This window comes from Dermacentor variabilis, chromosome 6 (genome assembly GCF_050947875.1).
Source record: "Dermacentor variabilis isolate Ectoservices chromosome 6, ASM5094787v1, whole genome shotgun sequence".
Lineage (NCBI taxonomy): Eukaryota > Metazoa > Arthropoda > Arachnida > Ixodida > Ixodidae > Dermacentor > Dermacentor variabilis.
In genome coordinates this window covers 137,067,738-137,090,792 of record NC_134573.1, presented here as the reverse complement: position 1 = coordinate 137,090,792, position 23,055 = coordinate 137,067,738, and the positions used below count along the sequence as shown (strand labels likewise).

General features: G+C 53.6%; 1 protein-coding gene across 5 annotated transcripts in view; it reads left to right on the top strand.

Annotated features, from left to right (window-relative positions):
* LOC142585287 (transcription factor GATA-3-like) overlaps nucleotides 1–22,805 on the top strand; it is a 402,755-nt gene extending 379,950 nt beyond the window's left edge. For all 5 annotated transcript variants that reach the window (XM_075695922.1, XM_075695924.1, XM_075695923.1 and 2 more), the window contains one exon: nucleotides 22,331–22,805. In XM_075695922.1, the coding sequence (XP_075552037.1) occupies nucleotides 22,331–22,705 (375 nt within the window). In that variant the 3' untranslated portion in view covers nucleotides 22,706–22,805. The remainder of the gene's footprint in view (nucleotides 1–22,330) is intronic.
* The last annotated feature ends 250 nt before the right edge of the window (nucleotides 22,806–23,055 follow it).

The following is a 23,055-nucleotide window of genomic DNA, read 5'->3' as shown; positions in this document are numbered from 1 at the left end:
AGATATGCCGCCTCACAGGAAAGTCTATCAGTGCGGTCAACCGAATAATCCAAGCCTACAGGGATGAAGATGGCCGACTCAAAGATGCAGCACGATCGGGACGACACCGATGCACATCGGAAGAGTCCGATCTTCTTATTGTTGCTGCAGCCGTTGCTGATCCTTTCCAGAGTGCCCGCCAGATCAAGACAGCCCTCAACCTGCAAGCTAGTGAGGAAACAATTAGAAGGCGCATGCGAGAGGCTGGTCTTCGTGGATTTGTCGCGGCACAAAAGCCACACCTTACGGAGCACCAAAAACGCCGGCGCCTTGAGTTTTGCAGGGCATATGAGCGCTGGACGACTGAAGAATGGAAGGAAGTAATATTTTCAGATGAATCGACATTTTCATCTAGATGGGACCAAGAGCGCCGCGTATGGAGACCATATAACTGCAGGTATTTTCATTTCCTTTCTGATCTTTTAAGCACAAATTCTTCGGACGCGCAAAAGGTATTTCATCTGAAAAGACCATTATCTATTCCCTTCTTTTCGTGCAGATACGAGCCTTGGTATGTTTCGGAGATCCACAGCAGCGGCCGCTGTACTGTCAACGTTTGGGGAGCAATTAGCAAAGAGGGCCTCGGTCCGCTAATCCGACTGTCCCCATCGTTCACAGCTGAAGCTTACTGTGACATTCTGGACTACCACCTATTGCCATACGCGCTGGACGGGCCATTTAAAGATGGCTACTTCTTCTTCCAGCAAGACCTGAGCCCGGTGCACACCGCCAGAGCTGTGGCAAAACTTCTTCAAGAACGTGGGGTTCGCGTTCTTGACTGGCCTCCGAAGGGTGCAGACTTCATTGTTATGGAGAACGTGTGGGGCATGATCAAAGAAAGCTTATCCAAGCTGAATCTGGGAGGGGCCAGTGCCGACGAGCTCTGGCTCGCCATAACGCGCGAGTGGAAGCGCCTTGGTGAGAGAAGGGACTTCGTCGATGCGCTCTACGATTCAATTCCACGCCGCGTACAAGCTGCGCTTCGCGTGGACGGCGCATTCGGGAGATATTGATAGCCGAACACGCCAATCACTAGACGAAACAGTTACGTTTCGATTTTTTTTTTTTACTGTGGAAAAAATAAACCCCGTGTTCTTCCTATTATTTAGATTTACTATGTTCTCCTTACTACTTTTCTGCATTCAGCTCACACAGCCTACCCTGGATTATCATTGTATATTTCCTCTGAGCAAAAAAAAAAAAATCTGTATCTTCGCCAACAAACGCCGACTCGCGATCAATACGTAAGGATACTCGCTACCAGTGGTCCAGATTCCGTGATTGATTGGCGCACAATATATACGAACCACGTAACGGGGTGCGTCAATAAATCAGTAGAGTCGCGAAGAGTTCATTAGAGTGACCTTTGCATGAAGTGACTAAATTGGCCTTGATTGACATAAATTGGCCTTGATGAATGTGCCGCGTTATATCATTTTGTGAACTCTTTTATTGCCACTATCGCAGACACACCCGTTAATAGGGGTCATGTAATAGTGGAAATTGTCCTCGTATTGCGAAGCTAGTAGTAACATGGGTAGGGAGATATTTTACTAAGAGCTAATACTTCGCAGGACAGGCTAACACGGTGGAAAAATAAGGCAGCGTTGCCGTTGCAGCCAAGCCGCCCCACTAGCACGTAATCACGCAAAGCATTGCTATCTCCCAGACGGGATGCAGACCATGGCGAGAATGCGCTGCAAGGAATGCAAGAGCCTTTATTTGTAGATAACGGTGCATGCATGCTGTGCTACAGACATTCATTCGCCCAGCCCCCATTGCACAACGCTAAAGGGCACCTAGCGCTACCTTCTTGGAGCAAGGCAACGCCAATCTAGATGCACTAGGGAGCGAAACTTGCTCGCTAGGGAGACTGCGCATGCGCAAATCTTGCCTGTATTTATCCGCCGGCGCGCTCCGCCGACGAGCAGCTGCGCGTCCAGCGTTCCGAATTATTCTGGGAGCACCTGTACACTGCGCTGGTATACGAATTTGCACACAATGGCCGTGTGAGGACCAGCTGCCGGATTCTTTGCAGATCCGCGCACCTTCGTGTTATCTCTGTTTTTAAAATTTTTCTTTTGTTTCTGCGACTGCGTAGCGCTAAACTTAAGGAATGCAACCGCCTTGACGTCATGCACGTTCACTTCCATTTTCCTTAATTTGTTTATCTACAATAGGCCTTTTTTAGAGAACGCGCAATATGAGGGGCAGGGGGAAAGTACGCGAAGGTGAGACTTGGTTTGAATGCAGTTCACGCTTGAAATGTATGCTCCTTCCGTTTCTTCATGGTCATAACTGATTGCTACACAGGGACGCGGTTCAACGAGTGCCACACACAAGCCTCACTCGATGACTCGCTGATGTGGTGTGGACGTTAGCTAGAACGCTTCAAAATAGGCGGTGGTGAACAGACAGGCAATGTGGCATTAGCCGACGGCAGGTGGTGGAAGACACTTATTAAACTATTAAGAAGAGAGGTGTGGACTCACGCAGGAGTCCTACATACTAGGTGGAGTCCCTAGTCCGGAACCTCACTGGTCGAAAGCCGCCGTCCTGGCCCTCTTCACCGACGCCTTTTGGGCCTGAACAACCAAGCAGGGACGCCTCCCAAGTCACTCGTGTATATAGGCTGAGGATGCGGATGAGAGCTGAATTTTGCTGGTGGGGAGCTTCTCCCAAGCATTGATTCACCTTTGGCAGCCGGGTGCCTGGCAGGGAAACGCTTGCACCCGTTTCACCGGTGGGTGTCCGGCAATGGGGTTCGAGCCCAACACCTCCCGCAGCCGGGCCGGACGCCCTAACCAAAGACCACGCTGCAATAGGATGCCAGTATACCGAACTCGGAACGTCCTGCCGTAGACATAGTTAAGTGGATGGTGATGGTAATACTGGCCTCATTATTCCTATATTAATCGTTTCTGTTTTGTTTTGTTTTTAATCACGAAGCGCCAGAATAACTTGGGGGGGGGGGGGGGGGTGTAGGCGACCATGTACCTCATCGGTCAATATTACCGAAATCGCCTTCAAGAGACGGGATAGTGGCTAAACACGCACGCGTCGTATTCAGGGGGAGGAGGAGGAAATGAAGAGAGAAGGCACTGACATTAACCAGAAATCCGTCTGGTTGGCTACCCTACTCTAGGGCGCAGGAAAGGGCGAATAGAAAGATCAGGGACACCGAGTGTTCAATGAGACAGCCGCTTCTTGCATATTCGGGTCTGGCGTTCCCTCTCATCCTAGCTGCTAACGACTACACCTGCTCTTGTCGACAAGTCAAGCTATGTGTCGTCGAGTGTTCCGACTAACCTCTCCACTCTGTCCGGACATGTGTGTAAGTAAAACAGTAAAAATAAAAGAGAAGCAAGACGCACACCGCTGTGGGAATATACGCTCGAAAGAGCGGCGATGAGTGGGAAGGAAGCTGCCGCGCGAACGGCAGGGCGTGCGTTCGCGCGCGAGGAAAACGCGGAGCACGGGTGCGCGCTGAACTGCATGGTCCATTAGACACAGCGGCCGACCGTTAAGCGACGCTTTAAGCGTCATCCATCAGGGACTCGCGGGGGTAAGCCACCAGGATGGAGGGAAGAAGAATCCCCGGTATAAACGACAAGTCTATGGGAGGCGGAAGGAGGTTGGGGGCGGGGGGGGGGGGGGGGGTCGTAGAGACGCCGAATTCGGGGGATCGTCGTCTCTGAAGCACACACGCAGGCCTCGACGGCGCCACCAGCTCCCCCTGTTGCCACTTTGGCGCGACGAGAGAGACAGTCCCACTGCACGACTTGTTCTCGACCAGTCAGCGACATGACAGCCGTCTTGTCAGGCTCCTAACACGGGTAAAACAAAAACGAAAGTGCAAAGAAATTATGAAATCGAACGGCGTTCAACTTGCTGCACTGTACCCAAGTTATGAGTAGCGGTGGATTGTCTTTTCATGTTCGAAATCTCGGTCTGCGTGGCCTATAGAGAGAGACGCTGAAGCTGGACAAGTTTACCTGCATGCTGGCCTGGCAAGCTACTCGGCATGTTAGGTGGAAGCAGTGACGTGCACGGCGACTGGACAAACACACAAATTGTGTATACACCTACAAGACACTGCGATAAGACTAAGGATGCTGATACACATTCATTAAGGCCAGTACTCGAAAATGTTCTAAACGCTTTCGTAGCGCAGTGAGCTACCATTGTAGTGCTCAAGCAAAAGTAGTGATAGCCATGACGGCACAAAAACAATATGTTCCGTGAAAGGTGACCGTTAGGATAATAATAATAATATTTGGGGTTTTACGTGCCAAAACCACTTTCTGATTATGAGGCACGCCGTAGTGGAGGACTCCGGAAATTTTGACCACCTGGGGTTCTTTAACGTGCACCTAAATCTAAGCACACGGGTGTTTTCGCATTTCGCCCCCATCGAAATGTGGCCGCCGTGGCCGGGATTCGATCCCGCGACCTCGTGCTCAGCAGCCCAACACCATAGCCACTGAGCAACCACGGCGGGTACCGTTAGGATAAGAACGTCCTTACGTGTATTCACGCGAGCGCGATATAGATCAGCGTGGGCTTCGTCAACGACGGCAATTGCACACCGCAGGTACGTCAGAAGCTCACCTATGGCATTGCAAAAAGCAAGAGCCTACGAAACAAGAACAATAATAGTAATGAGGAAACATTCGTCAAGGGTCAGACCAGAGAGCAAAGTGAAACAACACGTTATCTCAGCCGCGCACCAACCAGCCTGCACTTCTACACTATTGAGGCAATTAGTCCTACGCGAGGAACACCCATTCATTGGAAGAGGTCAGTGAAGGAGATGCCGTGCCGAGACAGGCCGGTAGACGGAGCCACGATCGCGGGCCTGCGTACTGTTCCTTCGCTGCAAGTCGTTTTGTTTGGGCTCCATTCGCAACGGGGTTCGAAAGCCCGGGGGAGAGGGAAGGGAGAGAGACCCGGGGAATGCCGAGACAGCGGGCCGGATGAAACAGGGCACGGTCGGTCGATAAGCTCGCGCGTCGAGTTCCGGCGGCAGCGAGAGATAAGGCGGATCGAAGCAGAGCTCGGAAAAGGAAGGGGGGGGGGGGGGGGTGAGTCGATCTCGTGGCGACCGCACGCTTCGCTCCGCGTGCGCGCTCGTCCGCAGCGCTCGCGTGCACGGCCGGAAAGCACGTCGTCGCTGCTGCATCGCTTGACGTTACTCGTGGCGGATGTGGGCGATTTTGATGGAGGCGAAAGAGGCAGTGCCATTCGTATTGGTTCGCCATTGAACAGTTTGCGACTTATACGGCGAAAGGACCTAGAGTTTCTGGCCTGTTTTGCAGGCAGCGGTTTCCTATGACGCCATTATAGGCAGGAAAGCATTGTGGTCGTTGCAGACACATTTGGGGTCGCGCTAATACACGAGAGTGACGCCGCATGCGGGAATTGGAGAAATTATTCACTTTAGCAGAAGGCAACAGCGATCCGCAAAAATAAAAGGAAAAAAAAGTAGTTTTGCGAATTTTCGCGGCAGACATTACCGAAAATTGTAAAGCCGGTTTCATCGTAGAGCTACACGCCGGTATAAGAGCTTTAGATTTTGTCACATTCCACGAGGATACCTATGCCCACCCGTTGTTTCTTTCAAGCGCTAGCATACGCTTTCAGTAGTCTGCCTTGGTGATATAAGGCTAAAGGTGCAGCCGTCTACTCCTCATGAGGAGGACTGATATGACATGCATGTAATAAAGTGAGACATCGTGTTTTGACTTTGACGCAATAAAATAGCGAATGCTACGACTTCGTCTTCCTCTTTGTAATCGTCTTGCTTTCTTGCGCCGACCAAAACGAAAAAAGTCGGCTACTCTGTAAAGTAGCACGAAGAAGACGAATTAACAAAGCCGAAGATAGCACATTGAAAACCGGCGCATGGCACGTGTATGCCCCAGAATTCCGTTTTCGTTGCAACTTGCAGCGTCAGAGCCATGACATTGGCCTTTGCTGCCGCCCAACCTTCTAACGGATACTTGACCCTTTTCCTTGGCAAGTCTAGAAGCACACGCCGGCAAACACCAACAAGCACACACGATAGAGCCTCCCCTCCCACCGCTGTCGTCTAAAACTCATTAGCTCACCCCTTTATTCTCTCGTGTCGGCAGCAGCGTAAAGATGAACCTTTGCCTTCCCTTCTCGGCTATCGCTACATCTCCCCTCGCTCCGCGTAATGACTTTATTTTTACACGCTATCTGCGTCGGATGCCGCGTAAACTTGCGAAGTAAGAAGATTCACGACAGACATTAAACCCCCTCAAAAGAGCAGTCAAACACGAGCAATACATCGCTGCAGATTCGGCGGCGTGGTCATCGCCCCGCCTCCGCCACGGGCGCCGCCGTTTGTGAACGAGACGCGTTTCATGTAGAGAGAGAGAGCGAGGGGGGGGGGGGCTACGTCTCGGCGTCGGGCACGGCTGCGACAAACTGCAGCATGCGGCAGCGGCGGGGTCGTGTCAGACCCGCGGGCGCCGCGTCGAGCGGATGTGCGCTTCGAAACGCGCGCGCGCGCGCGCGCGCTGCTCAAGCACCACCACCGCCGAGGCGCCAGCAGCGGCGGCGCCGGCAGGGGTTCATTGGATGTCGCCGGCTGGTGTGTCCGTTGGTCGGGAGAGCAAGGGAAGAAGGAGCAAAAGAAGAGCGCGCGCGTGCTCGCGCCGGCGTCGCGACGTCGCCGCCGCGGGCACGGCGCGACCTGGCGCCGGCCGTAACCCAAGCCCCGGGACGCGCGGCACGACAGTGCAGCCAGAACCGCGCGCCGCACGAGACGGCGGCCCTCCTCTGCACTGCGAGGCCGATGAGGAAACCCGACCGCACTCCGCCGCCACCCTCCGGGGGCCTCCCCGAAGGACGTACGCTGTGTGGGACAAGACGCCGCCGCCGCCGCTGCCAGACAGCTTGGGGTCCTTCTGTGTCCACCGTAGCCTTGTCTCTGACACTGTTCCCCTTCCCTTCACCTCATCCCCTCCTTCCACCTTCCTGGACCCGGCTACACTTGCACTCTCTTTCGACGACAAGTCGCGCGAGGCATCTACTCTGCGGCTCGAGGATGGGACCCGGTTCGGCAGTGACGAGCGAGTCCTAGTACTGCGCGCGTACGCGGAATGGCGTACGGCGCCCGTTTCTCGGAACGATGCACTGTCGCGCTCCCGAGGGCCTCAGGCGACCGACTCCGTGGCGCCGAAGGGGCGGGGGTGAGGGAGCTGATGCTCTGAGCGGTGGTGTGGTGCGCGGTTGGGGAAGGTGGACACAGTTGTGACTGCCGTGGAAGCGCTTTACTCTGCTGGGGGGAAGCGCAGGGAAAGTGTTGTTGGAAAGGGAACCAGCCTGTAGCTTTGAGTGACCTGAATTCTTTGACAGGAAGAACGAACACTCCTGTCAAGAAAGTACTCTGAACAGGTGTCTTTCCGTGTTCAGGGTACAGATGAAGGAAGGAATGTAACGGAACTGTACCGCTGCGAATAGAGGGGCCAATTTCTAGCAATTGAACAAAATGAGAAGGGAGGTTTATAACGCCTGCAAGGAGCATCGATCGAGTGTATCTACATCAAGGTGTGCAAATCTGTATGTAGTTCGTTATCAGCAACGTTCTCTCCCTTGCTATTTTTCTCTTTCTTGCCTTCCACTTAGGCTGTTTCGCGAACGTTGCGAACGAACTCTGTAGTGATGCTACAGGTAAATTTCATGCTGCGAGATATTCATAATAATAATAATAACAATAATAATAATAATAACCTTGAAAAGCTCCAAGGTGTACAGCAGGCATTACGAATTAAACCGGCCTGAGAGGGACGAAAGACGCTCTGACTCGAAAGCGCAACTTTTGTTTTTGTTTTTCCTGTCTCTGTTTGCCATTTATATCTCCAGTTGTAGTAGTCTACCTTAATTCGCGGTTGAAGCCGCGCAGCGTCCATATCATGTCCAAACGACTACATCCCGCCGTCTGGCCGTCGCGAAAAGAACCGCCCGTGTGTCTCAGCGACACACGTTGTACAAAACACGCGCGTACACACCGGCGAACGCAATTCTCCGCGAATCGGACACCGCCGTAATCCAGAGAACCGTCCCAGTACTTACCCAACAAGGCCAGGCAGACGGGCATTAACGTCGTCATTCGGCCTTGCGGACACCAACAAGAGCCGAGCACCGCTTTCTTTTTTCGGGAGTCCCGTAGCAAAAGAGAGAGAGGGGGAGGGAGGTGCAGTAGTCCGGCTCCATCTTGAGCCTTCCAAATCCCCTGCGACGAAGGGCCAAAAACAGGAGGTCAGACGGCCGGACAGCAATCAAAGACGTCCCCGACATGTGCCGGGCTAGCTTAACTGCGCAAGCCGGACACGCCAGGGCGACTGAGCGCGAAGCCCGTCGTCCGAGCTCCGGGAGGGCCACTATACGTCTCGGACCCTAATCCGAGCCTACGGCTTTTACGGCGGCCGGAGCTCCCAGGCGAAACGACGACCATCAGCAGCAGCAGTGAAGAATCGGAAGACTAGCACTGAGGGAGTGGGGTTGAGGGGAAGAAGGAGGAGCAGTCAACAAACGGGAGATCTGGGGCTCCTCCGCGCGTTCTGTCTGGACCGAGGCGCCGAACTCGCAATTAGTTTTGGGGATGCAAGGCTCATTGCCCGCCGAGCTCTTTCCCGCCGGAGTGCACTCGGGCGCAGCGCGAGGATTTCGGGAGCTGGCTGATCGCTTGACCTCCATCCCCCCTACTCCCCTTTCCCTCTTCCGATCCCCCTTCCATCCTCGCCGCTCCCTCGGAGACCTCCGTGCGAAGGTGCTGCTTCGCTGAACTACACGCTCGCTTCTGCGCACTGTTCTCGTTGGCGTCACGCAGGCGCTGGGCCTGTTGTTCTCCTCGTAGCTTTTATTTTACGGGCGTGGATCGGCGCCCGTGTTTGGTCGTCCGTGCGCATTCGTATACACGCGGCGACTTGGCTGAGACCGGCGCTGGCTCAAACGATCGACGACTCTCTCTCTCTCTCTCTCTGCTTTGGGACTGCTGAGATTGCGCAAAGAGAGAACCTGCGCAGAAAGCACAGTGGACGGTGCTTGACGTTTCACGAATCGTATAGGCGTGTATGTACTATATACACTTTGGGCGGCACTTACTTCGCATATAACGTCGCGAAGGGTGCACGCCGGAGCAAACTTGCACGCCGAGAGCAGCATTGACCGAGATGTACCACTCGCAGAGGGCAACCGTTTATTATTTATTTGGTAAAAAAAAAGAAAGAATGGCGATAGACAGCCAGTGGCGTCTTAGAAACTCCAGACAGCATATACATAGCACGTGCTGGAAATCAACCAAAGGATGACGCGGACGTAGCTATACCTGGGTCCGAAGGACGCGCGATTGACACGTCTATAATTATGACAGATGCCTTTATTCTCTTCTGCAGTGCCGAGTCTGGAAATCGCGCGTACTCCGAAGCGTCGGCTCCCTGCGCCGCGCTCTCCCGGACAGTTGAACCACAGAGAAGTTTGCACTGGCGCAAGTACTTTGGGAGAGCGAGCGAGTGAGCGAGCCCGGTGCGTGCTTCGGCTGCCGAAGCAGCTCGCACTCCAGTTCTTGAAATGCGGCGCGTGGCCCCTCCGGGGCAAGCCTAAATATACAAGAATGTAGCCAGACGACGACTGCCGGGAGCTGCTAAAACGCACTTCGCGCTAACACCACCAGCAGCAGCAGCAGCAGCTAACTTTGAGGAGGATGCTGTCAGCCGTCGCCAGGATCCAAGCTAGCGACGGCGGCAGCCTCGAATTTAGACGCGCTGGCACACAAGACTCGCTGCTGCTGCACGCTGCTGCTGCTACTGCACACTGCGGCGAGGGGCGGTCGGGCGGCAGCGGCCCCCATGCAGTAAGTGCGCGGCGAGCGGTCTTTGTTTGGCCGCTCTGGCGCGCGCGATTGCGATCTCGGGTCCCATCGTCCCTTCCCGTTCGGTTTTGGGCGGCGGGCGGGAGCTTTATCGGGCACCTTATCGAGCACCTTTATCGGACCTTTTTATCGGACGCCATCTGCGCCATTCAGCGTCGCCGCCGCCGCCGCCGTTGCCAGCGCGTGCGCTCGAGCGCGTTCGTTCTCTCTCAGGCCCGACTGTCAGATCGCGCGATTCTATTATTATCATTTTTTCTTTTGCATGCTTCCTCGCCGAGCTCCCGTTGTTGTCTCCGTGCACCTTTCTCTCCGTTTGCTCTTCCGAGTTCTTTAAATTTTTGTTGAGTTCTTTGTTCCTTTTCTTTTTTTTTTCCCCATCTGCGCTTGATTCGCTGAAAGGTGGCTCAATAAGTGCGACTCCCCCCCCCCCCCCACCCTCTTCTTGAGAAGGGGAACAGCGGTTGGAAAAATGAGAGGTCGCGACCGCGGCGAGGCCGTCGCCTCCAGCTCTGTCTTCGCTGCTGCCGCTTGCTGCTGCTACAGCAAGTGTTGCGTTGACGCTGTTCCAATAGCACTTAAGCTCTTGCGCCAGTGCGAAAGGAGAGCTCACCCACTCGACAGTAGGTTAAGACAGTCGCAATACGTTGTGGTGGAGAGAGAGATGAGAGCGAATACCCTCCTTTCCTGGCACATGCAGTTTGTAGAGCAGGAGGGAGAGAATGCGATTGGTCAAGCCCTATAGAGTCAGTACAGCTCAGTGTCTAAGCAATGTGTAACAATGTGCATGGTTAAGAGGGAAGCTGTTACCTGTGGAAGATGAGCTAGTTCACTGGCAGAAATTGCTACAAACGAAATCATTCAGTGAACACACACGCACGCACGCTCGCGCGCATGCAGCCGTTTTGGCTAACAAATATGAACTACAACTTCAGTTGGTTTATATTTTCAGACATCATCATATCCCTCAATAATCGATGTGCAGTTTACCCTATACTTTTGCCCGATCATAAGCGCGCGCACCTATCGTCATTCTTTGTCAAGGCACCAAGTGACTGGAACGGCCGGCCCGCTCCCTATGTGAATGTAGTGCTCTTCAATTCGCGTGGTCACTATACCGGAAATCATCCTCTGACACACAGAGCCCGCTTCCCAACGTGACACCAGCGCTCCACTGTCAGTGCCTTCCGATCGCAGCCCATCGTTGGTAAAGTCCTGGCCCCCCGACAATCGGGGAAAGCCACCGCCTCTCTCTCTCTCTCTCTCCTATAACTGTCCCGATCGGAATCGCTCCGGACCGCGTGCGCGCAGCTTCCGCGGCGTCGGCGCCCAAATCCACAGAGCTCTCGGGTTGCAAGCCGCGGCTCGGCGCAGTGTCTCGCGCGGGGGCTTATAGGGTCGCCGCCGCCTTCGCCGGTCGCCGCCCAGCCGCTACGCAGCCGTCAGCCGCGTAACCAGGTCCGCGTGTCACGTGCTACACACTCTTTCGGATGAGCCGAGCCAGCTGTCAGTCTCACGGCGGCGTTCGGTCCCTGCGTGCGTGGGTAGTAGCCCAGCAGAATGCCACCGCGTGCTCTCCAAGTGATAGAGAGCGAGATGGATCCGAGAATGGGGCTGTTGGATTGTATTCGTCTGTAGAGAGAGAGAGAGTGTGTGTGTAATATAGGAAGGCAGGGATGTTAACCAGTCAATAGTCTGGTTGGCTACCCTACTTTGGGGGAAGGGAGAAGGGGAAGCGAGAGAAGGGAGAGAGAAGGTGTAGATACGTGTACGGACAGCACTTGAGTTAGAGCTTCTTTGAGAACGTGAGCTCCTACAGAACTTTCCGGTGCCGGCAAGGCCTCGTCAGATGGGCAAGACGTGTGTATAATAACGGTATAGTGTTGTCATTAGACCGCGAACAAGTCTTCACGCATACACAGCGATAGTCCCGTCAAAGTTTATTGATAGCTTGTTGGATCATCATCTGTCTCTACAGCGTCAAAAGCAACACTTGCGATATATGAGAGGCGTCCTGTAGAGAAGTCCTTCGGATTAATTTTGATCTGAGGTGCTTTCTTTTTTTTAGCTGCAGCTGAGTCCAACCACACGAATGTTTCCTTCCTTTCTTCTTCTTTCTTTTCCCATGCCGCCCACAACGGAATGCGCAGGTGTTCTAAATTGCTTAAGGCATTGAATGTTGCGTGAGGGCCAGCAATCTGTACTTTTGCCAGCTAATTATGTTAAAAGGGCGAGGATGACGTTGAAGTTGTATGTGAAATGTCGGGAGTATATCGGAGAGGCAGGGAGGCCAGGTCCGTTCGCCCTACTAACTGTACAAAAGCCTGTACAAATGACTTGCACGCAGATTAGAGGAGAGTAAGTCTTACGGCCCACACGCCTTTTTCTAACTGGATAATAATTTAAATATGCGTTCGCATTTTTCTGCACCTGAAAGTGTTTTTGAGCTCTCTGCACTTCCAGAACGAGATCCTGTACCAATGTCGACCTACGTCACCGTGACGTACAGGCAGCACACGCCAGTGCACACCCGCCCATTACAAACCTCAAGCTGTCTCCCCGCATGCCCTTCTTGTGTTTATCATAATCGCAAAACGGAGCCCAACGCCTGAGCTACATGGGCAACGCACAGTACTCCTTCGGTTTTCCCGTCGTCGACAACGCGCTAGACACTCTGTATAAGAATCTCGTGCCCACGAATTCAAGGGGGCTAACAGGTGACTCAAGTATGTTTCCATACGATGGCTTCAACTCCAGCGACGCTTCGAGACCGGCTACCCTTTGCTCCGCGGTATTGCTAAGTGGTGCCAACACCGGCGCACCGCCAGTGAACGACGAAGCTCCATATAGCCCGTCTCGCAGGCCCCGCATCACAGAGCGCCGAAAATGTGACGGTACACACCACGAGGGTTTGCGTCGCGCCGCACAAAAAAAGGGCTGCGTTTGTGTGCGAGAGACTCGTGCCGCTCCGTCAAGAACTGCACTCGTCGTAGACACCGACGCATCCGGGCGAAGGAAGAAGACTCCGCTAGAGAAAGCGGCCGCAAAGTGGCGACCGCTGGGCTCCTCAAGGCCGCGACCTGTCGCGCAGGACAGCCGTCGGACGACCTTCGCTCCCCTTCTTGATGCACTGAGTACGACGCGAGGGGGACAAAGAAGGGGGGGGGGTGGCACTATACCGAACGCAGCCGCCCCCACACAAGCCCCCAAACAACGGCGCGCCAAACTGCTCACCGCGCCTGGACAAGGGAAAGCCTGAGTGGCAGCGCGAGACGACCATGAAGAGGTCGGCCGTTATTTCACGACGGTTCCGCGCAAAAAGGGTTGCAAATATTTGCCTTGCGCTCTCTCTGCTCGGTACGGGACGGTCCCAGCCAGCAGCAGCAGCAGTGACCCGTCGCACACACTTCCTCCGCCGCTTCATGCAGGTAACACCCCCCACGCCCCCCCATTTTTTTTTTTCCGCCATCGCACTCGTGGCTTCCCAGCGGGACACTGCCGGGACAACAGCCGCGCGCGCAAAGCGCCAAGTGAAAGTGCTATCGGGGGGCGGGGGCCAGCCGGTGGTGCGCACGCAGCGGTGGTCGCCTGCCGAGAAACCAGTTTGCCCCCGAATGTTTGTGTTTATTGATGGGCGTTCGCGCGGTGCGCCGGCCTGGGAACGGCAACGCATGTGTATGTGCGTGCGTGTGTGTGTGTGTGTGTGTGTGCGCGCGCGCGCGTGTGTGTGTGTGTGCGAGGTGCAAGCGTCGGCAAACGGACGCGGCGTTCCTCCGCCGATCCCCCTCTCCCTGTCGTCCAGACGCCTGCCTACTGCTGATGCTGTTCCCTGTGCATACTCTTCGTCCTCCTCCTTCAGCCATCGTCCAGCTCTCTCTTCCTCCTCACCGCGTGTGTTTTTTTTTTTTTTTTTGGCAGTCTCCCGAGCAGTCACACAGACGGAGAAGCCGCAGGCGAAGGAGGCTTGAGCGCGTTTTAAAGAGGTAACCCCCCTTGCCCACCGAACCCCCGTTTTCCCAGCCTAGGTCTCTCCTCAGTCACCTCTTTTTCTCGGGATGACGGGACCCCGGGTTACGGGGAAAGGAAAGGAACGGGCGATCTGGCTGGCGCGGCAGCGAGGGACACGCATCGGAGCTCCCGGACACAAGACGGGCCTCCCGTCCGTCGCCCGGTTTGTGTGCCCCGTGCCAAACTGTTCCTTCGCCGCCAGCACTACCGAGTGCCGAATGTGTGCCGACTCGCGCCGGGCGCCAGCCGTCAAGACGGATGGCCAGTCGTCTCGCCGACGCACACGCGCGCGTCGCCTGTGCACTTTCAACTACACCCTCCCCCCACGCTGGCGACACCGCTGCATTTGGCTGCCGTTGCCTGATGCTGCTGCTACCGTGTCTCTCTCTCCGCTCCCGTAGCTTTGTCCAGCGTGGCTGCCAGGGGGGTGTTGCCTTGCGTTCGTCTCAGCTGCTTGTTGTCCACCCCTCATCCACCTTGCTTCCATCTCGTCTGTTTTGAAGTAGAGAAGAAGGGGTGGGGGGGAGGGGGGGGCGTTCGTCTCCGGCCGATTTGACGGACGGAAGGCGGCCGCCGCGTCGGCCTTTGTCCGGCCAGTGCTGCAAGTTTGACAACTTGTTCCGCGTCCGCCGACCGTCCTCCGTTTGGCAGGGGGTTTGTCCGAACATGCGGGAGCATTGCGGCATGTTTGGCTTGCTTTCTTCGAACGCGGAAGCACGGCGCGGAGAACATAAAGAAGGGGATGCACCGTCTCCTCCGCTGCAAAGAATGGAAGGACCGGCGTCATCTGCAAATTGCTCTGTGCCAAATCCGCGGCAACCCTCCGCCCCTTCTTTAAAAGGGGGTACTAATCCTGCATCCACCCCCTCCGCTTTCCACGTACCAAGCGCACAGCCCCCCTCTTCTCATAACTGTATGCTTTTGCTCTGCCATTTTGTTCTTTTGTGGTTGTTCTTGCTCTCCTTCTTTTTTTCTTCTTCTTTAATGCGTTCTCAAAGGACAAGGCAATATCACTGTCGCGCCATCAAACGCCTTCGTGCTACCTCACTAACGTCACATTAGTATGCGTGTCTAATAGGGCGTTTTTACAATATTGAAAAGCGGAGAATGCACTTCATCGTGACGAGCGTAACCTTTAGTACCTGACCCGTTATTAGTCATGACTTAAGAACCCACAGTGCAACTCACTTGTCTATACATAGCGGTCGAGTGGCTGGACCGTCCCTAGCAGCTACCTCAATCGGTAGCTGCTGGGTTCCAGATCTGGGTTCCGCATGGAGCGAGCATGCGGCATGGCTATGGGCGATCTTGTTGCGGCGTCGGCATCTCCTGCGTCCTTTGGCGAAAGATGGCGACGAAATCGCCTACTTCAGCACTTCATGCAAATGCGGTTCGCACTGTACATTTGCATTGTTCATTCGACTTGCGTCCTCTCAGGAGCACGTGTAGCATAGGCGAAGCTAAAACGCTTTCCCTATGTCCTTTCTTTCGAGGAGGACGCATCGAGAACTCTGCGGGCTGAAAGTCGCGTGCGCATGCGCAAATATAAACCTAGCTCAAGAAAAATAAAACAAAAATCGTCTCCCAACAACAGCGGCTCGTCTAAGAGTCCAGCTGACGGCTGCCATGTGCCAAGTCAAGACAAACACGTCGGCTCGCTAATCAAATAAGGGCCCGCGAAAGACAAATTTCCCCCTTAGCTCGGCGTGGCTTCGCCTGCCAGCTGTCCCCCGCCGCCATTACACCCGCAGCGATTTCTCACGCCACCTAACGCTTAAAAAACACCGCTAAAAAGCACTCTGCCGTCTCGTGTTCCTACCTCATAGACACTCCGCTTCAACCTGCCGTAGCCTTCCTTCGGAGCTTCCTATATATCATTTTCCTTCCCTATATATATACATGCACCTTGCGACGATACGCGAGCCTGTGCTCATTTGCACTTTCGCCCAGTTGTTAAAAAACGGGCAGCCACACCCAAATTCTCGCTTTTGCCCCGTCGTCCATTCGCCATTACGGTTGCGTTTTTCTTCCTTTCTTTCTTTTTCTCGCCACGCCACCGGCAAGTGTCCCTGTGAGAAGCACGCGGAGACAATAATTACGCGTGCAACGTGCGTTGCTGCATGGAACAAAGTGGGAGTACACACGGTGCGTCCGTCGTGGCTTTGAAACGACTAGGTGCCAAGCCTTGCTCGAACGAAGCCTACACGTTTTAGTTTCGGCTGCTCTAGTTTACTTTATTATAATTTTTCTTTTTCTAGAGCGGTTAGGTTTAAAGAAAAAAAAAAGGAGGGGGGAGGAATGTTGCTGCGTCGCACCGCGAACGAGTCGTCGTTTCTCGCTTTCGCTTTTTTTTTTTTAGGACAGGACTTGTTTCGTTATTTTAAGCGCTCGCAAAAATAACAGGCCCGCCTTTGCTAGCTAGGGTCTCCGCCAAAAACTAGCGCCTCTCGCAAACCGCCCAAAGCGAAGAGCAGGCGCCTCGGCGTTGTCTAATGACGCTAGGCACGCCGCACCGTCTTCTTTTTTTTTTTTTACAGCCGAGACTGACAGGGAATGAATGTTGACGGTTAGCTCGAGCCGCCTACAATTCGTTGCATTGTATTCTACAAGCGGTTGCTCTTGTAGTACAATGTGTAGCGCATTACAGTTGTTGTTAGGCGGCTTCGCCCGTATACGCACATTCGGTCATTAAATGGACGCTAACTTAAATATGAAGTTCGGCTGAATTATAGTTAACTTTACGTTATTGCAATACCGAAACGGCAATGCTTATCGGGAGACGAGGCCGGGAAATTCGCAAATGCGGAGAACGGTGCATAATGTGACGCCGCCAACTAAATGGCAGCAGCTCGCGTTGTGTGACACGACGGATTTAGACGTCGCCGGCTCAGGTCTAGTTAACAGTTTGACTCTAAAGGAGGACTATGGGTTGCATGCACACTCAAGTTTCGAGAACCTCGCCTCCTCCAAGAAATAGTAACACAGTTACAAATTTTGCTCTATTTACACTACGTGCGCGCCAGGTCGATCGCATTTCCCTTAAAGTCGCTCCACACGTACGTGAATTCGATTCTGGCTCACGCATATCTGGTCACGCAAAAAAAAAATAAGAACTTCACGTAGGCAGTTCGCATATTCGTTGGCGTAGCAGCTGATTAATAAACGCTGTCTCTAATTCATTAGGTTATATATACTTTCCAGAAAAAGAGCCAAGCAGGAGCATAACGCAAAACTGAAGGACTCTCTTAAGACGTCGGACTATACTCGGGCACAGCTCTGAAAACTCTCGCGAGGGCGTTAAACTAAGAAGGCACCTTGCGCTGAAGCTTTGCACACTTGGCAGCGGCGCCGGAACGCGCAGCCTATATTAGCGACAGCGGAAGCAAAACGGGAGTGACGTCATGAACATTTTCGGTGACACCTCCGATCGCTTATCAAGATCTAAAAAAAAAAAAAAAAAAAATCTCAAAGGGCGCATTCTCCGCGCGACTGGGCACGTGTTTGCGATGGAGATCACAAGCTGGAACACTTCCCAGCTTCAGTTCGGTAGCCATCATTCAGAGGAGCGGTGGCGAAGCGCAGGTCATTGTCGTTCGGAATGTCGTTTCGTTTTCTTTTCGCATCCCTACTGCGGCCGTCGTCGGTGATGCCGGGATTATAAGCGAAAGCGTTGTACACCTCCATCTGGTTGGTGCAATGTGGCGACAACTTGGTAGTGTTGAATGCATAAATTCATTTTGTGTGTTAGTGTAAGACGTCTCTCTCATGGACTCAGTCACCAACTGGACCAAGTGCCGATTTTAATTATTAGTATCCGAGTCTCTTCAGCTTTATATTCGTCTGCATCCGATCCGCTTATATAGTCATAGTGGCGCCGACCCCATACCATTCTTTCTATCGTTTCTTTTTTGCCCACGGTAATGACGATGGCTGCCTCACTTGCGACTCGATTCAAGGAAGCAGAGCAGACACCATCCTATTTACCCGTAAAACACGGTAACAGCAGGCTATGGTTGCAGCCGCTTCTCCTGCGGGGACGCTCCCGAACCGCAAGCGCGCCTCGCAGCGTAACCATTCGATCACGGTCACCGAGCTTTGACGCACGAGCTTGTACGCGCTGCCCAAACACAACAGTAGAGTGCCATTGTCCCACCATTTTGACACACATAAGCTCTAAGGTTTCTTTCTGTTACACGCGACAATACCAGCGATTGTTTTTGGCGACCTACACACGAGGAAATTGGAGGGCAGCCCCCCCCCCCTCCCCCCATCCCATAGGAGGTGGGTGATACGCTGCGCGGATCAGAATGAGTGGGTAGGCGTTGTTTCTTCGTGGCAACGACTCCTGCTATAACGCGCCAGAAAGCAGTGGACGCCGTTCGCGGTCATGTACGCGATTGTGTACACGGGTGCATGCGTATGGTTGCAGCATTTTCTCGCACTCCTGACTGCGCGCCTACTCCCATTCTTGCCATCCCCCCCCACCTCCTTTCCTCCCTGCGTACACCCCCTACTCAGTATCGTCCAACTTGTATACACTGTTCTGTCTGCGCGCTCCAACGACCACGCCCTAGCGATCGAGCTACGCAGAACACAGAGGCGCTGGCTTGTGCCGCATGTATACGCTTGCACGAACGAGCCTGTCTGTACGTACGCACCGGTTCTGGCGATCAACACCGAACGGGCCTCGATGGCGCCACCGTGTATACATACCTGAGACAATGGCGAGCATTGTGTGTGGCGCGCGCGCGCAGGACGGTAGCTGTGGCGACGAGCGATGCCATGGCCGCACGGCCCGCAGCGACGCGACCGCGAAATGGCGCGCGCATGTCTCTCTCTTCTCGTCGGACCCGTCGTCGCAGTGTCCTGCGCGTCGGAATGTGACCTTCTTTTTTTTCCGGGAAACACGTGAATACGCGCGGTTATGATGCTGGTTCTGTGTATACAGCAACGGCTGCTGCGCTCCCAAAAGTCTTTTCTGTTTTGTTTTTTTTTTTGTTGTTGTTGTATTCGTTTCCGATGGCTCCGTATAGTCGCCTCCCCCCCCCCCCCCACCTCACCCCCCAGTTCCCCTAGTGAAAGAAGAACACATTTCTGACGGATCTCGTCTCGTGCCTATACGCTTCTTGCAGACATGCGAGCTACAGACATGCGACCTCATTCTTAAATGCTTCCGTGTGGAAGCATTTAAGAAGAGGAGGACATGGGTATGTTAACGACGCCATGTGGTCTTTCGAGTAACGACAACCTGACACTTCTCACAGCCGCCTCTCTCTCTCTCTCTCTCTCTCTCTCTCTCTCTCTCTCTCTCTCTCTCAGATGTGCGCGTTATCTGAAACAGCAGTCGAAAGAAGGGCCAATGTTGGTTCAACACTGTACAAAACTGGTCCTCGGTAGGCGAAGTATGTCCCAATACTATACAACGCTATTAATTTTCTCCCTACTTGTTGCTCATGATCACGTGTATACATGATCGTGTTTCTTGTCTTGTCTCGTGTTAGATTTATGCCGCGCGCAACTGCATGTTTACGTCCTTTATTTTTCTTTCTTCTCTTTTTTCACACTTTCTGAAAGCTTTGTATGCCTCGTGCGCTGTTGAAAAATGATGAAAAATGCGCACTTTCCGGATATGCCACCACCGTAAAAACAAGAAAGGAGGCTTCTTTTTTTCTTTCCCCCCCCCTTTTTTTTTTCGAGCAAGCCTCTGGTGCAATATTAGTTGCAGAATGCTCTGCGGAACGCTCACGCCATCTGCCGCTAATGAACGAAAACAATGCTGCGAGAGGGGCGCGCTGCCAAGTTCGCGCTCGCTGTCTCGGAAGGCGCACAGTCACACATACATACGGGCACTTCTCTGTTATTCTTGCACCCAACTCACGTAAGAAAGAGCGTTATCCCGCAATAAGAAGCACTTCGTTGCGTTATGAAAGGGAACGTGTTGGATCTTCTACTGACTTTAAGGGTACCTTGCTTCACAGATAAGTATGCACAGTAGACCTTTTCGCGAGAAAGAAAGTCGCACGGTAATCATAGGCCCTCATGAATTCGTCCTTTCGTTTATTTTGCTGTGCTCGTACTAGCTATGTCATTGGAAACGTGCTGTCTTTTCTCAGCACTGCCCTGGTCTATTCTTTTTTTTTTCATTTTCATTTTGTTTTAATTATTTTAATTATCTGCCAACGTGCCCATCAATTTACACCGATATTTGAATCGTACACGATCAGGTCTACACTTTCTCCATCTCACTCCCCACCCAATTTTAATTTTGTTCACTTATTTCACGTCTCGCAATATTTCTATCGTAGTTTACGGTTCCATCATGGTGTGATTATTCGCATCCAAATGCAACGCGCACGCAATTTTCTTACTATCCTTCGTTAGCTGCATCGCACGCCTGTATGTTCCCACGACGAAAAAAAAAAGTTCAAACACTACACGAGCTCGCGATTTCACTTTCGCGAGTCTCCCAAAACACCGCTGGAGTTTGCCGCTCGATGACGCGGAATTCGGAGAAACCGCTGGCGCGAGAGGCATCTGGGTGGTCTTCTAAAAGAATGTCTCGCTCCCACATGAACGACCCAAAGCCACCGGTATATAGGAGACATTAAAAACTCTTTGAGCCGGACGAACGAGTCGCCACCGGAGCATAGCCGTTCCCAAAACTCTTCGTAAAGAGCATAAAGACGTACTCCAAAGAAAACTTTCAGAAAATTGTCCCAGGGCAAGCCATGCGGATCATCGGTCTGCGTAACAAAAGGGCGCGGAGCTTCCTGCGGTGGCGGCGGCGGCTTACGCAAAAGGGCCGCTGCCCCTTATTGAAATTCAGCACTGGCGACGCTTCTCGACCAGCCCCCCCCCCCTCCTACTAACCCCCCTCCCCCAACCACCACCTCTTGGCTTTTTGCCGCGCTGCCGCGTCCCCCCTAGCGGCGAACGAGTGAAAACGCTCTGGAGACGTAGAGACAATGTGGCTCCACGTTCCGCTCGGAAGAGAAACGGCGAGCCTTATTTCTTCTCTTTTTTCTTTCGCCCGCTTTGGGGGTTGGATGTTCGTTTGGAAGCCTTGTTGCCGCCGCCGGGCTACCTTCAGTGTGCGACAAGGGTTCTCACATTCACGCTGCAAGCCACCGCGGCGGCGGCCACAGAAGCGCGTGGTGGACCGGTCCCCACGGCAAGTCCGCGCTACCACTATGCAGTGCCACGGCGGGACCGTCTCGCGTTCTGCGCTCCTTCTAGGGGGATTGAAGCTGCTGCGCGCTGCCTCCCCCCTTCCCACTCCCTCCACCACTGAGCATCCGTTCCCATGGGTGCATCTCTGCCCGGAGCCGGGTATATAGCAAGCAAGCAAGCAAGCAGCAGGAGTAGTACTGTGGTCGTTCTCAAATGCGTATATAACGCGGCTCGGTGCCGCTTGTGCTCTTCCGCGGGGCGAAGCCGGCTTGGCGATGACGGCAGCCGGACCCGATCGTAAATTGGCTGCTTCTTCGCGCGGTGCGGCCTTGAATTCGTGGACCGAGCCTTTCCGTAGCGCGGGTCGGAGACTCTCCGCGTTCAGCGCTGGGGAAAACTTGAGACTGATTCACCCCCCTCTTCCTCGTACTTTAAACAGGATTTTTAAGATGGGGATCGTTTTTTAAGACTAAACGTAACGAGTGCTTCGTTCACGATTCGGAACTTACCTCCCGGAACGCCTGTTCTGGCCGACTTCACTCAGTTCAGGACCGCCCAAGAACTCTCGATTGTGCAAGCGTTCTACAGCAGTAACACTGATAGTTAACGTATGTTTTGCAGCATATGTTTTAAGCATAGCTCTCTTTTGTTTGTTTGTTTGTTTGTTTGTTTGTTTCTTTGTTTGTTTGTTTGATCTGTGGTAGAAGGTTCGGAATTATGTGATGTGGTCACCAGTTCAATCGTGAGTTATTTGTGTTGGGCAACCTAAAACAGAGTGCTATGGTGTGCATGCATGGTTTGTAAAATCAGTATAGCGCTTATCCGGAGTTATGCCAGCCCACTCCCGTTCAAAAATACCGCCTCGATGAGGGAAGGCTGAGGATTCGTCGGATGCATACGCTGGATATACGTTTCCCGAAGACCATCCCATGCTGAATGATCTAGTTCTTTGATGCTCGAAGCTAAGCTGCATTGCATGCGCTTGTTTACCGCTTTCAGAGCGCGGGATAGCTTGCTCTATGCCACAGACTAGTAGCTCAGACATGCCTTGGAACAAGATGGTTAAAGTTTCTGCACCAGCACATGAGCCCTAGCTGCCTCCTTCCATAAAAACCCTTAGTAAAGGTTAAGAGGAAAGATAGCTCCGTGCAGACGCTTATTTCTTTCTTTGGGCGGTGCATGCTAACCGTTGTCTCTCTCTCTCTCACGGTGCAGGTGAACCGGCCGCTGACGATGAAGAAGGAAGGTATCCAGACGCGGAACCGCAAGCTGTCCTCCAAGAGCAAGAAGAAGAAGGGCGGAGCCAGCGGCCTGGCCATGGGGCTGCCCGACTGCATCAAACCCCTGGACAAGGGCTTCTCGAGCTTCTCGCCGACGGGCCACCAGTTCGCTTCGTCCATGTCCATGACCATGAACCATTACATGCACCAGGGCAACATGAACATGCCCATCTCCATGGGCGGCACGTTCGTCACTTCGCCGCCCATGCACATGACCACGGCCACGAGCCTGTCCGGTCTCGGCCTCGGTCCGTCCACCGCTGGACTCAGCCTGGCCGCCTCCAACAGCATGGTGGGCGCGATGGCCTAGCAGCAGCTGCAACGTCACCCGCCGTGTCGGGACACCGAAGGCAGCAGCATCCCCAGTGCGGTCACGTGCGTCGAGTGCAAGAACTCGCCGCCGTGAGCAGTCATCATCGCAACCCCTCTCCTCCTCCTCTCGCGTCACCAGCGTGAAACGAACGCTCTTCCGCGACTCGTCGCGAACACCTGTACATACGAAGACGAAACAGTACACGGAGGACTGAGAGAGACCCGAGAGGCTGACCGGACGGACATCGTGGAAGCACACAAAGAGAGCTATAGTATATCAATCTAATCTATCTTTCGTCACAAAGTACGTACTGCTACTACGTCGCGCGTGCGCGCGTGCGTCATATG